Below are 21,158 nucleotides of genomic sequence, written 5' to 3'. Positions count from 1 at the left end.
ATCTCTGGGACCATAAAAACAAAGCTCTTACTACCACCCAAAACAACAGTATGTCCCAAGCAAGCCACTGAAAGTGTTTCTCTGTACTTCTACAAACATCACCAGTAAAACATGTTTACTCACTTGTAGCAGTTATTAAAAGTTAAGGAGTATACAAATGGAGAGCTCTATATGTTAAGACACCATTGTATACCAAGGTTACTGCACATGAGATGCAGCTGAGATCCCAAAGGGACTCATGCCACTAATTACTGACTGAAGTCACTCTGAAATTCTCACTGTTGTGTAATAAAGAGCCTTAGTTTCTTCTTTTGTTCTTCTGCCCCTGCTGGAGAGGCCAAGGAATGATAAAGGCTAAGACCAAAATCAGGAAGGAGTACCAGGCCTGGAAGACCAACTCTGCCTGCATCATCTTTGACTAAATCTACGTTTTAATCACTTACTTTCATTTTTCAAAAAATCTGAAATTTATCTGAAAACTGCTGGATTTCATACACGTTCATTTTCTGTTACAATACAATCACATTTAAAAAGTGAAAAAAAAGCCATTGTTTCAAAACATTTGCTTACTTTCTCCTCATGGGACAGTCCTTCATAAAGTGTCCAATTTTCCCACAAATTCGACAACATCTATCATTTGGGGCCAGCTCTCCTTCAGTGAGTACATCTGGATCAAAAAAGTATTCCTAGAAGGTAAACACATCATAGCCTGATATTAATGGGTGATTTAAAAGAGGAAAAGTACACATGAAGACAGTGATCCTTCATCTCATTTTCAACCTTTTTTGGTGGTGGAACTGGGGATTGAACTCAAGGCCTTTGCACTGAGCTATATCCCACTCTCCACCTTTTTTTATTTTTTGAGACAGGGTTTCACTAAGTCATTACGTTGCCCAGGCTGGGCTTCAACATCTGATCCTCCTGCTTCAGTCTACCAGGAACATTATCAATATTTTAAATAAATATTGTTTACAATAGACCCCTGAAATTCATAGCTGTTATGTTCCTAGAGCACCTGGAAACTGAAAAACCCTGAATTTCAAATATGGTCAGAAAAATGGCTGCGAATGCCTATTTTTATAGATTAAACCCTAAATGTGCTTTGTCTCTCAAAGTTGTGTAGTTTAATAAATTGCTATATTAATAAGGCCTTAGAAGGTGCAGGATGTTTTGGTGGATTCTTACAGATTTTAGGGCTTTAAGGAGAACAAAATTGATTAACACTCCAGATAGCTATGTGCAGTACAGCAATCTGTTGTGATGTGGGGATACTGGTGCATCTGCAGAGGTGGGTTACAGGGCAATCAGCAGCAAGTAGAACTGAAAAATGCTCTCAGATAGGCTACTTACAAAGTTTCCAAAAAGCAACTACAAAGGACATTTATGATGGTTTCTGTGAAATTGTGGGAATTTCCTGAACAATTATTAGTTAGCTTGTAAAGAGAAATTCTCAGGTGAATGGGGTTGCAAACACTGAACCCTGACTTCATATGTGTGTGTGTGTGTGTGTGTGTGTGTGTGTGTGTGTGTGTATGTGCATGCATATAGTTATGCTGTGTACTCAGTTACAGAGAACAGACAGCTCTCCAGGGCAGGTAGCAATGAATCTTCCAGTTCCATTAAATACAAGCAGCTTGCAAAGCTGGGCTTCTAGCAGGTGAGGTGTCCTGACAGGGACATGCTGTGTCTCTTTGGGGGCTGGTACAACAGTAGTGCTACCTATGTAGGCCAGCACAGACCACCAGGGCATCAAAGAGAAGGAAAAAATAATGTAATACACTTAAATTTATCTTTTCAGGTATTAAAGATGTGGGTATTTTTTTTTTTTTTTTTCCATTTTTGAAGTTGCTCTAGGGCTGCTTTGTTTTTCCTTGGTACGTGCTATCAAGGAAAAGAAGTTAAAGCAACATTATTAATTCCCTCACCCAAACTCCACTTCTTATTTCTCTTTGTTACTTTCTTCTAAACAGAAAGGTCTTCAGGAATTACTTTATATTATAATCACGTATTCTGGCCAGATTCACCAGAATACCAGAGTATTTATTGCTGAAATACATATACCAGCTAGGTGCTTAAAAATGTGTCCAAATTATGTGCTTTCAAAATTGTTTTTTGACACTTCCATCAGACACTTACCATTTTTGAGGGGCAATCCTTTGGAAATCCTTTGACTGGAATGCCAAATACTCTTCTACCATTGATAAAGGCTTTCATTATAAAATTTGTCACTAAGAAGAAAAGATGAAGATCTTACATAAAATGGAATAAAAGGAAACTGCATTAAAATTTACCAACAGGGGCCAGGGAGATGGCTCAGTATAATAAGCGCTTCCCTGGCAAGTGCAAGGGCCTGAGTTCAATCCCTGGTTCCGAAAAAACAAACAAACAAACAAAGAAACAAAAAAAACCAAACAAACCAAAAACCAAAAAAAAGAAAAAACCCAAAACAACAAAAAAAACCCAACCCAACAAAATAACTTACTTTTTCTTGATAATCCAGCTCCAAGATTATGATTCAAATCAAAGGGATCTAAGAAAATTAAAGAGAGTAACAAGAGAATCAAATAGGAAATGTTACTATTCATCTAATAAGTGAGTTCCATAACAAGAAAACATAATTTACTTTGTTTATAATTAGTGAAAGTATTAAATGACTGCCTTTATTTTATTTATTTATTGTAGTACCAAGGACCAAACTCAGGACCTTGCACTTGCCAGGAAGGTGCTTAAGCCACTGAGTTATCTCTCTGGCCCTAAATGACTGCCTTTTTAAAAATAATGTATTTAGGCTGGGGAGATAGCTCAGTGGAATAAGCTCTTCCCTAGCAAGTGCAAGGGCCTGAGTTCAATCCCCGGTTCTGGAAAAAAAAAAAAAAAAAAAATGTATTTAGTACAGGGTCTACAGGATCTCGCTACACGGATCAGACTTGTAGTGATTCTCCTGCTTTCAGCCTCCCAAGTGCTAGGATTACAGGCACGCACCACCACACCCAGTCTCAGTCAAGACTCAGAGTGCCCCAGGGGCAGGGCTGGGACAGCACTTGGGAATTAAACCGTGGTCACTGAGCTCTGCCTAAGCAGGCACTTTAGTCTACTGAGCTATCTGGCCAGCCCATGACTGCCTTTTAAAAGAGCATAAAATTCATAATACAGGCAAGTAATACAGTCCTAAATATAGTGTAAGACCTCTTATGTCCTGTTAAGAATTATCCTTAGACACCAAGAAGCCAATGAAATGGCAGGAGGTCAGGAAGTCATATTGTCCTTGACTTGTCCTTGGTGGAGTGTAAGATTATGGTGGGACAATATAAACAGGTAGCTTAGGCCTAAGGATTAAAGGGCCCCACTATCTTGATGCTGTCTCATTTCAAGAAGGACTGTGTATGGGAAGAGGGAACAGCTGTCTTCCCATACACAGTCCCTCCCCACCAACAGTGAAAGATCTGGAAGAACAAAGATTTTCAGACTCGTAAGAGGGCCCACAAGAGGGCATCAGTCTTAGGTGGTAAACGGACAATTCAGGCTGGCATGAACAACAGCAACTCATAACTGCCCCATAGCAACTATGTTAGAAGAAAGAATAATACTTCTATAATTTAAATCTCTTACTGGAGATTTTATTGGTACCTTCAATAACAATGTATTTTGAGGTCCACTGTTTCTTAAAAGTTGTAAGTAGACTTTTTCTCCTGATGCTAATAACATGTTCTTTAAAATCAAATTCCTCAGTGTAGAAACGAAGAAGTCCCAGCCATAGCTGTCCAACAGATTCTGTATTTTTCCCATATTCTGGCCAACAGGTAGGCTAGAAACAGAAGGGAACAAGGACATCACACTTTAAAGTATTAATACTGATATTCCTTTCTATCTTAGGGAATCAACTTGGACTTATTTCTAATCACCTAGAGTTTAAATACATAAAAATATAATTGTATGGCTTTTCTTTCACATTTAAGTCACCACAGATATGTTTATTAATCTCTACTGCATGATTTGGACACTGGAAGAGTTCAGAGCTTAAAGACGGATTTCAGAACGTTAGTTGGAAAATTTGGAAATAGGTTCTAAAAGCCTTTATATTTGGACTACTGGGTCTGTAACTCAACCCAAGGCTTTCCAAATTCTTGGAACCAAAACCAGAGTATATATTTGGTTTTTTTTTGGAATAGTTACCTTACCACTGGAATTACTAGTTGTGAAGGAAATACTGGAGTAGTGCCTAGAAACTCACCTGGCCTTTTACTATTATAATACAAATAAATAGAAAAAGTATAATAGTATTGATCATCTACACTGAAGCATAATATAGCTAACTTAGGTATGTAGAAAATCTTTACTCTTAAAATACGTACCAGTTCATCTATTTGATCAAAAAAATAAATATTCCAGCCATCAACAAATATTTCAGGTTTCTTTTCACCTTTGTACATCTGCAATTAATTTTTAAACTATTAGTAAGGATTACAAACTTAAGCATTGATACAAAAACTAGGAAAATAATTAAAAGTTTAACTACAGAACCACAGAAATTTAAAGGAAGAAAGAGGGTTCAGAGAATAACCAGCTTTACAGAGGAGAAACAATTTCTTCCATGAATACCTCTTGGAGGACAGGAATGACTGGTGGACTCCTCTGCTGGAGGAAATACAGCACCATGAGTGTGTACGCGTATGAGGATAAGCTGCCTCTAGATGCGTCACCAATATCACACATCTAGAGGAGAGAGAGCAAAGGAAAGATCACCAGTGTTTCCTGCTGAATCTGCAACCATGTTATTACCATTACAAGTAAGGGCTTATTTGAAGAAATACAAAAAAGAAAGTCACATTTTCAAAGGTTAAAATGTGCCAATAAAACCAACTAACAAAAACTGAATACACAAAGGAGTGGGCTGTTAGTCATAAGTAAGATCAGATTATCATGTAACATTAAGACAACAACATTTTAGCTTGCAAGTAAGACTTCTCAAACACATGAAGCGTATTGATTTCCCATCAAAAAATGCAGGTTTTCAATAGGTCTGAGGATATAATGGAATATCCTGATAAATCACAAGCACACTCACCTTTGTAAATACTTTCATTGTGTAACATAAATATTTCACTCTGAGGTCAATGGCTGAATAAGCAGATAAAAGTCTTGTGTTATGAAGGGCCTACAAAAAAGAGAAATTACACTGTAAGGCCATCAGATAAAAAGCACTTAAACAGGGATATTCTTGAAAGGTCTACACTGACATAAGAAGATACTACGACTAACTTCTCATTCCAAAAGGCAAGCTTCAATAATTTTCCAGACAGTGAAGAATGATTTCTATTACCTTAGGATGTTCTTAGTCTGAAATCTAGAAAATAAGGGCTTCTAAAATAAACAATCAGTACTCATTACGCAGATCCTTTTTTTCCCCCTTCAAGGTATTATTTTTAACCAAATGTCCCTGGGAATCAGGGAAGTCCCACAAAGCCGTCAAGCAAACTGGGTGCCCGTCAGCCCAAAAGAGACGGAAACACTGGGAATGTACTTGGAAATGTGTGTCCAAAGAGATGCCCTACCCCTAAATTACAACAAACTCCAATGCAAGCACAAGCTTGCCACTCTAACTTTGCTTAAATAGGAATTATAACTGAATCCCAATATGGTTTTAGTCTTGAACACTGCTAGGACACAGGAAACTTTTTTTTTTTTTTGAAATAATACTTAGGATCAAACCTATGGTCTTTACATCGAGTTACATTTCCAGCTTTATTTATTTGTTTATTTATCTAAAATTCTGAGCTTAACCTCATTATCTGTCTGAATATCAGACATCTTAGACATAACATGGAACAGGTATTTTCCATCGAGTATTGATATGTTAAACTTTAAATCCCTACAGAATGTGAAGAAAAAAAACCCTATTTATTTATTTATTTATTTACTTATTTATTTTTGCGGAACTGGGGATTGAACTCAGGCTCTTGTGCTTGCCAGGCCCCCAAAAAAATATTTAAAAAAAATAGTAACTACTACATATTTTTACACAGAAATTTAGAAATCTAACCATATAGTCCACTACTATCATGGACTACTGGACTATAGTGGATTATTTTGCTGAATTCATGCACCTACAATATTTAAATGGAAATGGAATACCCATCTCTGACCAAACTAAACAAAAAATGGGGATACAAAAGAAGGACCATTTTGTATCTGTATATACAGCTACTTTCTCTTAATTCAATGAGAAGAAAGATTTGCACTAATCGTGTTTGGACAGGCTATCATGTCTGCATCTTGTACTATGAATAACCACTATGAAGACAACAATATGCAATGTATTAATTATTGTAACTGTCCTATTGACCTGTTTTGAAACTGTCTCATTGCTATTTGTTTCTCAATAAAATTAAAAAAAAAATATAAGATTCTGAGACAGGGTTTTATTAATTTGTTAAATTACCCAGACTGGGCTGGAACTTGCAGTGCTCCTGCCTCAGCTTCCCAGAGGACTGGGATTCCTGATTTGTGTCACCATGCTCTGTTCTTAACTCTTCAAAGAACGAACAAGATGAAGTGAATGGCTCATCTACCTTGAAAGTTCTTAAGGCACATTCATTTCTTGTAATATGCTTAAAGAAAAAGCCTGTTGAACAACTTACCAATGTGTTATACAAACTGATATCTACTTCCAGACCACTTCTCAAATGGAAGAATTTCACAATTGGCACCTTTGCTGTTGTAATAGGTAAGATGTTTCTCAAACCTAGATTGGGAAATAAAACAGTATGGTTAAACATGGAAAATGGAGATAAATATGGCTTTTATGCTACCCTATCAATGTCAAAATGATGTGAACTTAACTGGGTTCTCTATGACTAGTGAGAGAATTCTGCTATTTACAAGCACCTGGGAAAACTTTTCAGACCAAGGTGACATTTGTTAAACATATCCATATCTGAATCACAAGGAATTAAAACGTGGCCACTATCTTCTAGGAACTTACTGGATCCTGAGTACATGTGTGCTTGTAGAGCACATACAGGGGATGCTAGTCTGACTCTCTCATGCACACACACACACACACACACACACACACAAAGGGAACTACTACAGACTCTGGACAACATAGCGCTTACTTATTTTCTCCTTAGGACCACATCTAATTTGGAGAATAGCCTATGGGGCAATCACATCAATTCACGTACAAAAAATTATTCACCATCGAGTTTAGCTAGAAGTTACAAAAGTAAAACAAAGGACTCAACTTCAGTGGCAGAAGGAAACTAAGCCAGACTTTGAAATAGAGTGAACTGTGGAGATATACTGGGCAAAGGAAAACAGAATACCATGCCTGGGGAACTTCCATGCAACTATGCAGGCTGGAGAATGATTTGGAGAGAGGGATATGAGTAATAACATATGGGGAAGAAACTAGGCACACCCAGAGACCTCTTCTGTCCTGTTAAGAATTATCCTTAGACACCAAGAAGCTAATGAAATGGCAGAAGGTCAGGAAGTCACTGACATATCTAGTTCAACAGTGCCTCTAGCAATGGACAGACTGGAGGTACTGTGAGAGACATGATGATCATTTACGAAAGACATCTGGCCTGAACAAACACAGTAGCATGACAATGCAGTGCTGAAGAACTAGGTGAGCACATCTGTGAGTGCATGGGAGGAGTGATGGGGAGGTGGTGGAAGCATGAACAGCTACATTTCCTGAGCATCAAATTCAGGAAGAGCCCTTTAAAAATGTTACCTCCTTGGACTTACCAACCTGCCCTTATAGAAGAGAGAACATACATGCCCAGAAACTCACCTAGCAATGAATCTGGTATACTGTGGAGCTGGAACTCAAATTGAGATCAGACAGCCTCTATACTTTGGCTGAATCAAGTCTAAGTCAGGCTAAGGATCGTATCAACCATTTTGGTGATTCCAAGGATGCCAATGTTTACTATCAAGAAAGAGGATTCAGAAGCAAGTAGTGGTGGTACTTGCATTAGAGGGGAAGTAGTGAAGACAAAGACGAGCTTATGCAAGAGGTAAAGTTTGAGTTTCTTCTGAGAGAGTTAAGTGTGATATCTAGAAAGCAGATACCTAATATTTCCTCCAAAACAAAGCCTAAATGGAAAATAAGCCCTAGCATGATTTTTCAGGATGCTCATAATATAAGCACCCTACTCCCCATATTAGCCCTAGTTAAGATCATCAGATAGATGCACTTGGTGTTTCTGTTGCAACATACAATGGATGTACTGAATTATAAAATACTACTAATATATAATCAAATATAAATAACAGACATTAATGCTTTAAACAAATACTATAAATTATAAGTATTTGTAAATAACCAAGTGGGCACCTTTAATTAGTTTTTTATGAATTTAGGACAGGGTATACAGGGTCTCACTACATAGATCAGAATTGTAGTGATTCTCCTGTTTTCAGCCTCCCACACACTGGGATTAACAGGCATGTGCCACCACACCCAGGCTCAATCACTGTCTCAGCATGCCCTGGGGCTGGCAATGTACAATGGGGATCCAACCCTGGCCACTATGCTCTGCCTAACCAGATGCTTTAGTCCACTGAGCTATCTGTTTGGCCCTTTGTGGGCACCTTTAGACGAGATATAAAAGCCTATTTAAACAAACTCTAGACTTACTGCTAAGTGACTAATCTGAGTATAGACACAATGCACGAATAATGTTTATACTTGATAATAAATAAGACTTTGAAATAGACTGATTGTGTTTAATATGAATCTCCGGAATTCAACGTGGTGTGTGTTGTATATAATACATTTGTGTGAAATAAACATTTTCTGAATTTCGGTGTCTCAATTTTTTTATAGTTTTTGTGTGGACCATCCTTGTAAAATGTCAACGTTTTGGTTGCCAATTCTGTACTGTACATCTTCAACTCATTTAAGGAGACTCCATGAGGCCTAGCCTGCAAGAGGTCTTGACTTTAATGACTAATTCATGGGGTAAGACTCCCGATAGCTGTGCTGCCAATGTACTACAAGCAGGCTACGTAGACAAGAAGTGCTCATTTAACCAGAGCACCACTTTTACAGGAGATGGTTTACAGGAGATGGAGTCACAAGGAATTCAGGCTGGAATTCAGGGGCTGGAGGGTTACGCTGATGTGTAAGAAGATAATATGGCTGTTTTAAAATAAAGATTGTACATGAGAAAATAAGATATCCCCTGCAAACAAGCCGTACTGTATCTTTCAGAGCAAAATTAATGTATGGCTAATCTTACTTTCAGGGAAATACGGCACACCATGATATCACATCACAGAAATTGGAAAACAATACAAAGATGACAGAGATATTTCAGAAAAAATAGGCTTGTGTGGGACTGAGCAACTCTTAACTCACACTATGGAGTTGAGAGGTATAGAAGCTTCACTTAATGGCTTCTTAAAATGTGCAAGGTTTAGTAAAGACAAGGAACAGGGCGCTTATGAGGCTGAGTGATAGCCTGGGATTGTACCAGCAGCAAATAGAAGTCAGGATCAAAACCATAAAATTGGAGCTGCAATGTAGCTCAGTAGTACAGATTATGCTGAGTGTGATCTTTAGCACTGAAAACGAAAAACAAAACCCCCCAGAGAATCTGATTCCAGAACCGTATCTACTTTGCTGTATTGCCTCTAAGTCAGATGCCCCTTTTCCATCTCCTTCCTGATTAGGGATTCAACGCTTACTATAATACAGTACTGATAAGCCTATCCTCTAGGATCTATGCATGGCAAATTATCCTGCATGTATTTTATCATTCCAAAGGTACCCTACTCAGTGAAATTAAAGTTTAGTCCTCAACCTCTCTCCACCGATCTTCTGGCATTCTGTTTTATTTTTCATATTTACCTCAGTGTTTCTCAGACTTTTGACAAGAACATTTTTACTTTCATCTTCAATCATGACAACTTCCTATTTCTAACTGCTTACTGGGCTGTTAACTCTTGAGAGGTTATATCTTCAAAACAAATACAACACTTCCAAATAGGTATTCACTGAAAACACTCTTATTCCTTAAGTACTGAGATATCAGCCTCAACCCTTATTCCTACCTGTAGGTATCAAATCTAAACAAGCCAAACCAAAGCAAACTAAAACAAACCTCTGGAATCACTCATCTTTTTATCAGCATTCTGCCCTGATTCCTTTATTTCTGTTTCCCTAGGACAGACTGTACCCCTTGCCCACAAAATCTGTTTTGCTTTAACTGAAATTTCAGTGGGTTCCAAATATTTATACTTCACCTATCTCCTATTTCCCAGTTGAAAGTCCTCCCCAAAGTACCAATCTTCTCACCATTCTTTAAAATATGCTACGATTAATTTCCATGTTCATATCTATACACGCTTAAGATTTCTCTTTCCATCCTGGAAAAATTATATCATCACTGAGATCAGAACAGTCCCACATTTCCATAAGCATCTCCATGCAACTTTTCCCATCGCCTTCCCAAGTTACTTAACGCTTACATGAGCTTCTATTACTCACTTGGTGATAGGTGAATACCACTTTACATTTTTCCCAGTTTGTTACATGGTCTTACTTCTTACAAGCTGAAAGGTGTCCAAGGAAAAACTTAGCAGATTTTTAATTTTTTCCACTATTCTTAAGTGCCCAATGCAGAGCACATAGTACATACTCAATAAATGTTTTATAGTCTTCTAGTTGTTAATAAATTGTTGTGTATGTAATTGGCATTCTATGACTATGTATGTGTGTAAGTCATTCCTACTCTAAAAATAATCTGCTTTAACATGTTTCATCTTAGAGGAAATATACACTGAAGTACCTAGGGAAAGGAATATGATGTCTGTACCATAACCCTAAATGGCCCAGAAAGAAACAAGAGCAAGCAATAATCAATAATTGAGTTCAAATTTAGTTCATCACTAAAAAAACCCTTATAATGAGAAATTAGGTTTCTTTGCATAACCTTTGAAAACAAACCAAAAAACGACCTTTGAGGTGGAATACTGAGGAAATGCTTTTCAATGAATAAAGAAAATTTTTATCAATGTATAATAAAAAATGTACCCAATGGTTACTTTTCATTAAGCAATTACCAAAAATAACATTTTTTCCAGGTATTTAAATAACCTGGTAGTTCATTTATTTAAACTCCTAGAATAAAAATAAGGGGAGGCACTCAAGGTGTATATTTGTGAAGTCTTCTCCTGACTGAAATGTAAGACAGCTTTTCACAGACTACAGATTTTAAGTTCCATGAGGACAGGGACTATATCCTGTTTATCTTCAATTCTGGATCAGGGCATAGTACTTGTGAAAGTACATTTTTAAAAGATGCTTTTCCATGTGAAAAGCCCCGACAGCCACCCCTGATAGTAGAGGTATGTGCCAGTGGTGTTTTAGATTATGTTAGTGACTCCATGTGTGATGTGTAGAACCCCCACATTTTGCAGCTGTAAATACTCGATTAACTACCCACTCAGTTCTCCTCACTTACTGGTAAGAGCTCACATGAAGCTTGAGACTTGACCAGTGTTGATGCAGTGGGCTGAGAAGAACAACTGCAGAGCAGACCCCAAGCCAGGGCTTCTCCTCACTGCACTGCACATAGCTTTTAGCAACGCCCACGCTTTGACTTACACAACATCAACAGCAAATAATTTCAAAACTTTTCTGCCTGACATGTGACTTGTCCAGAAATAAAATGACCAGGGAATATTATGCACACAAATTATCCTCAGTCTTTCCTAGTCAGTCATATAAGACTTTTTAATGACATTAATATAGCACATATTCTATAAATGAGTGACTATATAACTTCATTAGCACTATTAAGTATAAATATGCAAAATACTAATGAAAAAGATATAATTTGTGTTTTGGTTTTTTTTTTTTTTTTTTGGATAGGGTTTTACTGTGTAGTTCAGGCTGGCCTTGAACTCACTATGTAATCCAGGCAGGCCTCAAACTTGTGGTAATCCTCTTGACTCAGCCTTCTGAGTGCCAGGATCACAACCAAAATAATGGAAATATTTTTATAAAGTTTTCAGAGGTACCTGAATGTTTTCTGAGGACTCTTGCCAATTCTTCAATAGTTCTTACACAGTCTAACCCCTGCAGGAAAGATGGCATAAATAACTGAATCAAAGCTAGAAGATGGGTTTTTTATAGTTTCCATTACCTTCAGAAATAATGAAACTAATTTCACTGATTGTCAGTACGCATAGGAAATAACCTAAAGACACAAAAACTGCTAAATACCCTATATCCCAATCGCTTTTGGAGGTGCAGCAAAGGCTAAAATCAATCAGGAAGCCCAGGGACCCAGAGCTTCCGTTCCCTAGATGAAGCTCTCCCCTCCCTCTGTGTAACTCTCTCACTCAGAAGCACAACAGGACTAGAATGTGTAAGACAAGGCTTCAGTGTTCCGTCTTACTCATTCTGGGCAGACCTTTATAGCTCCATGACTTGCTGTGGAGAGTGATTAAACTCACATTATTTTCCATAGGACTAGCCAAAATTATAATGTATCAAATTAAAGGCATGTAATGAAGTGTTTCAAATAACAACTAAATCATACTTAAAAACATTTTTCTGCCCTAGCAACATAAACTCATTTAATGCCTATACACAACCCAAAACACACTTGGAATTTTACTTTAGAAATGCCCAAGTTAGTTTATGAACCATGTTATTATTTATTAATTTAATTTAATTTTTTAAGTATTTAGTACAGGGTCTACAGAGTCATTACTACACAGATCGGGTTTGCAGTGATCCTCCTGTTTTTCAGCCTCCCAAGCGCTGGGATTACAGGCGCATACCACCACGCCCAGTCTCAACTGCAGTCTCAGCGTGCTCCGGAGGTTGGGCTGGCATTGCACACTGGGGATCGAACTCCCAGCTCTTGCATTTGCCTAAGCAGGTGCTTTAATCTGCCTATCTGGCTGGCCCTAAACCATGTTTTTAAACCAACCAACCAACCAACCAACCAACCAACCAACCAACCAACCAACCCACGCTACTGTAGCTGGGCCTAGTGGAATATGCCTGTCATTTCAGCTCCCTGGGAGGCTGGGCTGCAGGTGTACCACTTTGAGTCCAGCTGAAGTGCTGGGGATGTAGCTCAGTAGCAAAGTGCTTGCCTGGCATGTACCAGCATCTGGGTTCAAACCTCAGTACCACAAATAAATAACAGGGAGTCAGCACTTCTCAGACTTTACCTTTATGTAGTTTTTATAAGTGCTTTCATATACATCCAGAGATGGCAAACTTGACTTTTGTGGACCATATGGTCTCTGTTACAACTATTAAAGTCTGTAGTCACAGTATGAAAGAGCCATAGAAGAAATACAAATGGGTGTGTGTGGTTCTGTTCTAATAAAACTATTCACAGAAACTGACTGTGACATCAACTTAGCCCACAGGCCAGTTTGCTGACTTCTGACCCACACAACTGTGCACATCGATCCTTGAAGAAAGAGGAACAGAAATTATTTTATTTTTACTTTAAAGATTTGTACCAAAGATCTAATGTTTACGTACAGATGAAAGCAAGCTCATCTCAAATCCATGCCTCTGCATAATACAGTTAGCATTCTTAGCCTGTACCATGTGCCTGCCTCATCAGAAGGAATTACAGGTAACTTTGCGTGACTGTCCATACCCAGTCTGTCTAGTGGCCAGGACAATGGTGCAGCAAGCTTGGCTTTGTGAAATTCCCTGCGTTACTTTCCAATCCACTCATGTTATGAACTTAAAGTATAAGGCTTCTGTTTTTCACATTCACCTTTTAGGCTTCTCAGGGTATTTGGCTAGAGGGTGTGCCATGTGGCATCTCCACAGTTTACCCCCAAATAAATTTGGAAAAGACCACACTGTGCTCTTTGTCAAGATTAGTTAAATCACATTGCCATAGCAAACTCAAGTTTTAGGGCCACGATTATAGCTCACTGGCTCAAGTGCCTGCCTGGTAAACACAAGGTCCTGAGTTTGATTCCCCATATTTCTCCTCAAAACAAACAAACAAACAAAAAAAAACACCTTTGGGGCTGGGAAGATAGCTCAGTAGAATAAGTGCTTGCCTGAGTTCAATCCCCAGTTCTGCCAACCCCCCCCCAAAAAAAAAATAATAGAAATTCAAGTTTTATGTGGTCACTGTACCTCAGCAGTTTCATGTCCATTAAATGTCATACAAATGTCAAGGTCACTCTGTTTGAATCCAAATCCATTTTTGGAGGAGCCAAACAAGCTCAATTTAGTTCCTGTTAGAGATATAAGAAAGATAATAACTAATTAGATAAATATATTTGGTTTTGATCAAAATGGCCCTCTCATGAATCAAAAACACCCAGTTAGAAACTATCCTAGCTCTTAATAATTTTCTTAGTAATATATTCCAAAACATTTTTCTTTCAAAGTTACTTTCACTACAGACACAAACTATACATGTCACCAAAGACTACCACATGACACTTTATTCTTAAATGCAAGGATATTTCAAAGAATATGTAGATAACCTCAATATTTTTAATAATGTAAGTTTATTATTTTCTAAATAAATGTTCTTTTCAGAGATGTGAACTTTAACTGTAATAGTAAATGAAACTCATTTGTGGCACCTACTAGGATAAATTCTACATTGCTAATTTCTTTTCTTTTAGTTAACTGATTTGGCATTGGATGAAAGCTCACTGCTTTATCTTATGGAACACCTGAGATGTTGACCCCATAGTCACTACAAGATCATCTCATTTTCAAAATTAACATGTTCTGAAATAAGTCCTTGTATCACCTTCCATTTTGTATACTTAAAAAATTACTTACCTGGAAAGTCCTGTCTTATGAAACTCTCTAGGTTTTGTCGAATATGTTCACGAGCCTGCTCTTCTAAAGTATTTGGAGAAAAATCCTCTGTTTAAGATAGACACAATGAGAAAAAGAAAAAAACATTCTTTGAAAACACTAAAAAGTAATTTTCAGAAAATAAAACCTACAATGTTAAAAGGAACACAAAAACAAAAACTAAATTTTATACCTTCTCAGTAAATAGCACTAGCAATGTGAGATAAACTGCTTTCTGCTTGTTTACTTTTTGTGTTTTCTTAAGACAGGGTCTTGCCATGTAGTATCAGTGACCTTTAACTCCTTATGTAGCCCAGGCTGGCCTCAAACTTGGGATCTTTCTGCTTCAGTCTCCTGAACACTAAAATTACAGCTGTTTGCCACCATGCTGGCTTCCGCTCCCTCAACATAAAATTCTATTACCAAAAAGCTATTCTTGAAATGCAAACTAATTTGCTTTTATCTTTTATCTATTTATTATTAATTTTATTGAGAAACAAATAGCAATGAGACAGTTTCAAAACAGGTTAGTAGGACAGTTACAATAATTGATACATCGCATATTGTCTTCATAGTGGTTATTCATAGTACAAGATGCACACATGATATCCTGTCTAAAAACTATTAGTACAAAACTTTCTTCTCATTGAATTAAGAGAAAGTAGTTATATAGCTATACTAACTACTTTGTGTATACAGATACAAAATGGTCCTTCACCTATATCCCCTTTTTTTTAGTTTCGTCAAAAATGGGTATGCCATTGCCATTTAAATATTGTAGGTGTGTGAATTCAGCAAAATAATCCAACACAGTCCAGTAGTCCATACTAGTAGTAGGTTATCCATAGGACTGGCAATGTCAGAAGTTGTTGACTTGAGCCTTTTACAGCTCAGCATATTAATATGGCTTTACTTTTTATACTTAGTTTTTATACTTTTCTGCTAGATGGTTAACACCAAGATAAATCAAGAACTATGTAACACAAAATGTAACTTCTGTATCTGACAGGGTCTGTCAAGTCTGAAGGTCAGCACCTGATTTTCTAGAGACTCTCAGAAAGTAAATACAAAAATTATGAGCATGGCCATGTTTTTTTCTTAAAACTCAAGAAAACCTCCTTTTGTTTTATAGTTCCTAACTGCTAAAAGGTTCATTTATAAAAAGTCCCTGATGAGGTGGTTGTGACACAGAGCTGTAGTCTCAGTTACTTAAGAGGCTGAGGAACGAAGATCATTTGAGCCTGAGTTCAGGACAAAGTTGGGCAACATAGTGAACCCATCTCAAAAATGTAAACAAAGAAGCAAGCAAGCAAACAAAAATATCCCCAAGACCTGGTTAAGAACACTCAACTTACACAGACAGACACTTCAAGATGCAGCATCATGAAGCATCAAGCTGCTGCACTGTAAGCAGTGGAATGTCCTTTAAACGTTCTCTCTGCAGAACCCGGAGTCTCTCTTACACTCAACTGGAGTTTCTTTAATTAAAAAGTATTCTGTGCTCAAATTTTGGAAATATTACACTAAAGAGTTAAATATGGGGGGCTAGTGAGATCACTCAGCAGACTAAAGCACTAGCTTAGTTAGGCAAGCTCAGAGATGTGGATTGATCCCCAGCACCACATGATGCACCAGCCCTGCCCCCAGGGAGGACTGAGCCAGCCATGGATACTGTCTGCAATCCCAGTATTGGGGAGGCTGAAAGCAGGAGGATCACTATGAGTCCAAGCTGCTGCGTAGTGAAACCTTGCAACAAACAAATATATTAAAAAAAAGATTAAGAAATCTTTACCATAACTTGCTGGGAAGCCTTTAGTATGTTAATGTGCCCTAGAAATCTCCAAGGAAAAGACTGGGGATTTAGCTTAGCAATACAGCGCCTACCTAACAAGCACAAGGCTTTGAGTTTGAGTCAAAAACAAAACAAAACAAAACAAAAAACCCCAAGGGAGATGGCAGAATGGCAGAGGGTAGAATTACTCCTCATTTTGCCAGGGAATGCTTGTGTACATAAACTTCTATTAAGTGTACCTACAAAAACATTTCCAGGAATACCAGTTGGAAAATGCGGGCAAAGAACTCTAATCTCAAGACCTCAAGAGGGGGCAAGAAGGGGAGCAGTGGAGCTGCTTTCTAGGCATAAGGCTGGGGTTGCAGACCCTGCACTGGGGGAAGGCATGTACTTCAAGGCCCCCTTCCCACCATGCCTTCATTGAGTACCTACTGTGTGTCTCAAATGAGGCAGGTAAGACAAAAGAGTGTTGACCCGATAGAGAAAGAATAGTGTTTAGAGTGCTAATGGTACAGTGATGCTGATGACTCCTGAGAAAATGTCAATCTACTACTCTGACAGATCAAAAGAAATGCAAATGACTTACTGTAACACTGGATGCAAACTTGATCTAAGATATACAAAAACTTGGGTGTCAGTGGAGGTAAAGGGTCCAGCTGGATTCTTTTGAAATCTTCAGGACAGTCCTTTTTCCGGTGTCCTTCTCGTTTACATAAGTTGCACACTACTGTGGGAGACTGTCAAAACATGGGAAAGTAAAACAACACATACGATAAAACTTTATGTGCCAAATAAAGGGGATTTAGAATCTTTTACTTTTTTATTTTTGTTGAAGTACATGTAAAGGAATGAAGTATAATATACAGCCAATCTGCACAATCTGAAATTTGGCAATATCTGTACAGTACTCTCAGGAGGAAAGAATAGTTCCCTTCCTTCTTTGCAGATTTCCACAAATCTTAAGGAAGTTGATCAAGTGGTAGTATTAGGATAAAAAAGAGAAACTCGTTAGCTGCAACCAAAAGGGAAAATCTTGTTCTGCTATTAAAATCAACACCATATGCATTCAAGTAGTTTAGTCTCCTAGGTTTCTAAGAGGCACTGATTACCTTGCCTTTGGTGAAGATAAGTTTACTAAATTCATAGATGAAATCAGACTGATCCACAGGTGAGTTTTCTTCCTGTACATTTTCCTCTTTAAGATTTATTTCATTAAGTTCCATGAGCAGAGCTTCATCTATATATTTTCCACGTTCTTTCAAGTCCTCATATTTAACAAGGTCAACTAACTCATCCTCCTCTTCAGACAGGGTGTCCTCATCCCCTGATCCAGTATAGGTGTTGTCTAACTCATCTTCATTAGCAATGTCATCCTCGACTTCCTGTTCGTTAAAGGCAAGTCTGGGTTCTTTTTCCTCTTCTTCGTCAAACTGAATGATTTGTGATGTCTGGTCTTGGATTACAGGGGAAATGTGGTTCACAGAATCTTCTAGCTCACTGGTACCTTCTGTACTTTCTTCAAAATTAGTCTTGTCATCTAAGGTAGCAAATCCATCACATTTTTTAGTCATAGGATTGTGGAGGCCGTCTAATTCCAAAGCACATCCTGTCCCATAATTATGTACACTGCCACAGGCTACCAGCTCTCCACAGTTGCCCTCCCTTTCAATTTTCTTTTTCTCACTTTTACCTCCTCTTTCTACTTGTGCCTGGACATAGCTTATGTCTTCTAGGTGGATGCTGATGTCATTTCCCATTTCTTCTGTTGGTAGACTTCCAGAGCTTTTTATCATTTCTCTAAGAGACAATGGCTGTGCATTTTGGGTATTTGTAGTTGATGTGGTAATAGCACCAGGACTTTGGGCCAAAACTGAGTTTCTAAGCTTATCATCTTTTGCTTTTATACCTGGATCATAATTTTCTACTTCTTTACAATGTTCTGAAATACATGAAACTGGGCTCAGAGGCTTTGGAAGACTGGATTTTCCAACTTTATGTGGAAGAGCAAAATATTTATATGTTGTCCTTAAACAATGAAGTATATATTCAAACACAGGTTGATTATTTAGGGTTCTTGCCACATTTCTCTTAACAGAGTAGGGATCTGTAACGAAAAAGAAAACCACTTCATATATTCTAGTTAATGTCTTAAAAAATAGCCTGCTGCAGACAAAAACAGCAAATAAATAACAGTAAAATTTATCACATGCTTTAAAAAATGTACCCCTTCCCTATTTTGCTCTGTGACTGGGGATGCAGGACAGATGTCATCAGTGTGGCTTTCGTGCCCATGGGAAAGTCTTCCCAGCAGGCTTTGTGGCTGTGTGCTCTACTCGCCCTCAGCCAGCCCTGTGGTTTGTAGAGCTTACCTCCACTCTTCTGCCCTGGGAAGCCCCATCACTGAATTGGCTGGACTGAATTTCTGGGGTGAGAGGGAGGCACCAGGAGGAGACACCACTTCTCTCAATCTTTTCTCCTCCCCTAGAACTCCAGCAGGTTAGGCAATTGGCCAGAAGAGCTGAGCCAGAGAAACTGCAGGGGAGGGTTTAAAAATGTGAGATTCCCCATGACTCCACAAATAATTTATGCAAAATGCAAAAAAACCCTCTTATGCAACATAAAGCTTGAAAAAAAAAATCAAGCAAAAAATAAGAGAATTCCACTGAGGAGATTCCTTAAATTATTTAAAGGAGGAGAATTAAGATTTCTAGAGGAGCTTCAACCTCCTGACTTTGCAAAGCTGAGAAGGGCTAACTTATTTAAATAACATGTATAGGGCACACCAGTGTATCTTTGATATTCTGCTTTCAGTTCAGTCAGCATTCACTAAAAAGTGTTTTTAATGAGTAAGTTACTGCATATTATTTCAAAAAATAACAGTTTATTCCCTTTATTAGAGTGTTATACAACTGAGAACATCAATTTTCATGAAAAAAGAAAATTTTTCTCATTCTGTAAAACTAAACATCAAAATAATCCACGAGAGGACTGTATTCAGAAATCCAGAAATAAGAACAGTAAAGAGGAGAGGGAAACTCACAGGCCACTGGGAATAACTGCACACTGTGAAGCAATTTAAAATAGGGATCCACCTAGCCATTATTCAATTGTGTAACAATTAAGATAGTTAGTGGTGGTACCTAAAAAATCCAGGACAAACCCTTTGGTCTCTCAGAAGGACCCACTAGATTATATTTATTTCACCTCTGAGGTTAGGCCTACCTTACAAGGAGTTGAGAAAGAGACTGAAATAAAAACCATGCTGTTAAGACTGAGACCTTAAAAAAAAAAAGAAATTAAATATTTTGAGATACCTTCAATGGCAATGCGCTTTTTAGGCCAATCCTTTGATTCCCGAGATACTGATTCTTTGACACGGATACTTATCACTAAATCAGCCAGATTAAATTCTAAAGCATAGAATCGCAGCAACTCCACCCAGAGCTGCCCAACTGGTACTGAAGGCTGGTGTTTTATGTCAAACATTAATGATACCTATTAACAACAAAGAGAAACATACAGATTATTTCATATACCAACTCAATTAGAAAAACAAGAGGTTATTCAAGCACTGAATTAAAAATTTTGAAAAATCTTAGCAAAGATACAAATTAGATGAGCCATCTAAATAAATCAAATTAAAGGTTCTATTTCACTTGTTGTAAATAGCATCATTTCACTGCATCCCTGGGGTCAGCATACATTACATTCTAGTAATTATCTCAGGAAGAGACATAGCCAGCTTATTTCCCAGGCAGCACATATAATTCTAATATCTTTCTAACAAGTGGAGGCCCTCACAGTTTGTTAATATTCTCAGCACAGGCCTTGCTGTCACTGCTGTGGGCATCACCTTTATGGGTATGGACACAACAAAATAGATAATGGCTTAAGGACAGAGAAAAAGGAAGAACACTCCTTTCACTGGCCAGACATGACACATAAGCACACTAAACCTACTGGTGGCAATTATTTTAAAGTCAAATAACTTGATATCAGAAACTAATACTAATCAGAAACTAATACTAGTTTTAGAGTCACAGACTTTGGTCAAGTTTGAACAGCATACTTGGTGTAATATATTGGAATATTCATAGGATTTAGGGAAAAAAGATCCAAATAGTGATTCTGCCCTTCATATCTCTTAACTGTTTGGCAACTCAGCTTGTCCGGTCTCAGACTAGCATACAGAACAATGGCTGAAAGCACTGGCTTTGGAATCAGGACAAAGCTTAGTTTAAAACCAAACTCTACCAAGTACTAGCTATGTAGAATTCTGATCATGGTCTCTGACTTAACTAAGACTTGTTTCCTCATCTGAAAAACGGGGATAATAGTACCCACCTCATAGGGCTGTTGGGAGGACTGAGTGAGATAGTGTCTGTAAAGTGCTTAGCACAGTGCCTGGCACACAGTGTTCAAAAAGTGGTCGCTACCATTATCTGCAGAGTAGGGATGGTACCACCTACAACACAGGATAGTTTTGTGGGTTAAATCAGAAGCAAGGGAAAGCATCCGGTAGACACGGCTGCTCTCTGT

The 21,158-nt window shown here is 37.9% G+C and overlaps 1 protein-coding gene across 5 annotated transcripts in view; it reads right to left on the bottom strand.

Annotated features, from left to right (window-relative positions):
* Positions 1 to 21,158, bottom strand: part of Zcchc6 (zinc finger CCHC-type containing 6) — a 72,605-nt gene that overhangs the window by 18,155 nt on the left and 33,292 nt on the right. For 4 of the 5 annotated variants that reach the window (XM_023699142.1, XM_004639384.2, XM_023699144.1 and 1 more), the window contains exons 12-25: positions 19,934 to 20,114; positions 17,729 to 18,723; positions 17,206 to 17,356; positions 14,810 to 14,896; positions 14,147 to 14,247; positions 12,040 to 12,097; positions 6,639 to 6,742; positions 5,066 to 5,155; positions 4,600 to 4,713; positions 4,353 to 4,430; positions 3,628 to 3,805; positions 2,483 to 2,530; positions 2,137 to 2,228; positions 571 to 686 (exon numbers count right to left, since the gene is read on the bottom strand). In XM_023699142.1, the coding sequence (XP_023554910.1) occupies positions 571 to 686; positions 2,137 to 2,228; positions 2,483 to 2,530; positions 3,628 to 3,805; positions 4,353 to 4,430; positions 4,600 to 4,713; positions 5,066 to 5,155; positions 6,639 to 6,742; positions 12,040 to 12,097; positions 14,147 to 14,247; positions 14,810 to 14,896; positions 17,206 to 17,356; positions 17,729 to 18,723; positions 19,934 to 20,114 (2,393 nt within the window). Of the gene's footprint in view, positions 1 to 570; positions 687 to 2,136; positions 2,229 to 2,482; positions 2,531 to 3,627; positions 3,806 to 4,352; positions 4,431 to 4,599; positions 4,714 to 5,065; positions 5,156 to 6,638; positions 6,743 to 12,039; positions 12,098 to 14,146; positions 14,248 to 14,809; positions 14,897 to 17,205; positions 17,357 to 17,728; positions 18,724 to 19,933; positions 20,115 to 20,963; positions 21,036 to 21,158 lie in introns of those variants that run through there. The other variant, XM_023699145.1, reaches the window with a different exon arrangement.

Source organism: Octodon degus, unplaced genomic scaffold (assembly GCF_000260255.1).
Source record: "Octodon degus isolate 3935 unplaced genomic scaffold, OctDeg1.0 scaffold00111, whole genome shotgun sequence".
NCBI classification, from domain to species: Eukaryota; Metazoa; Chordata; class Mammalia; order Rodentia; family Octodontidae; genus Octodon; species Octodon degus.
Note: the sequence above shows the minus strand (reverse complement) of the source record. Positions and strands in the feature narration are given on the sequence as shown.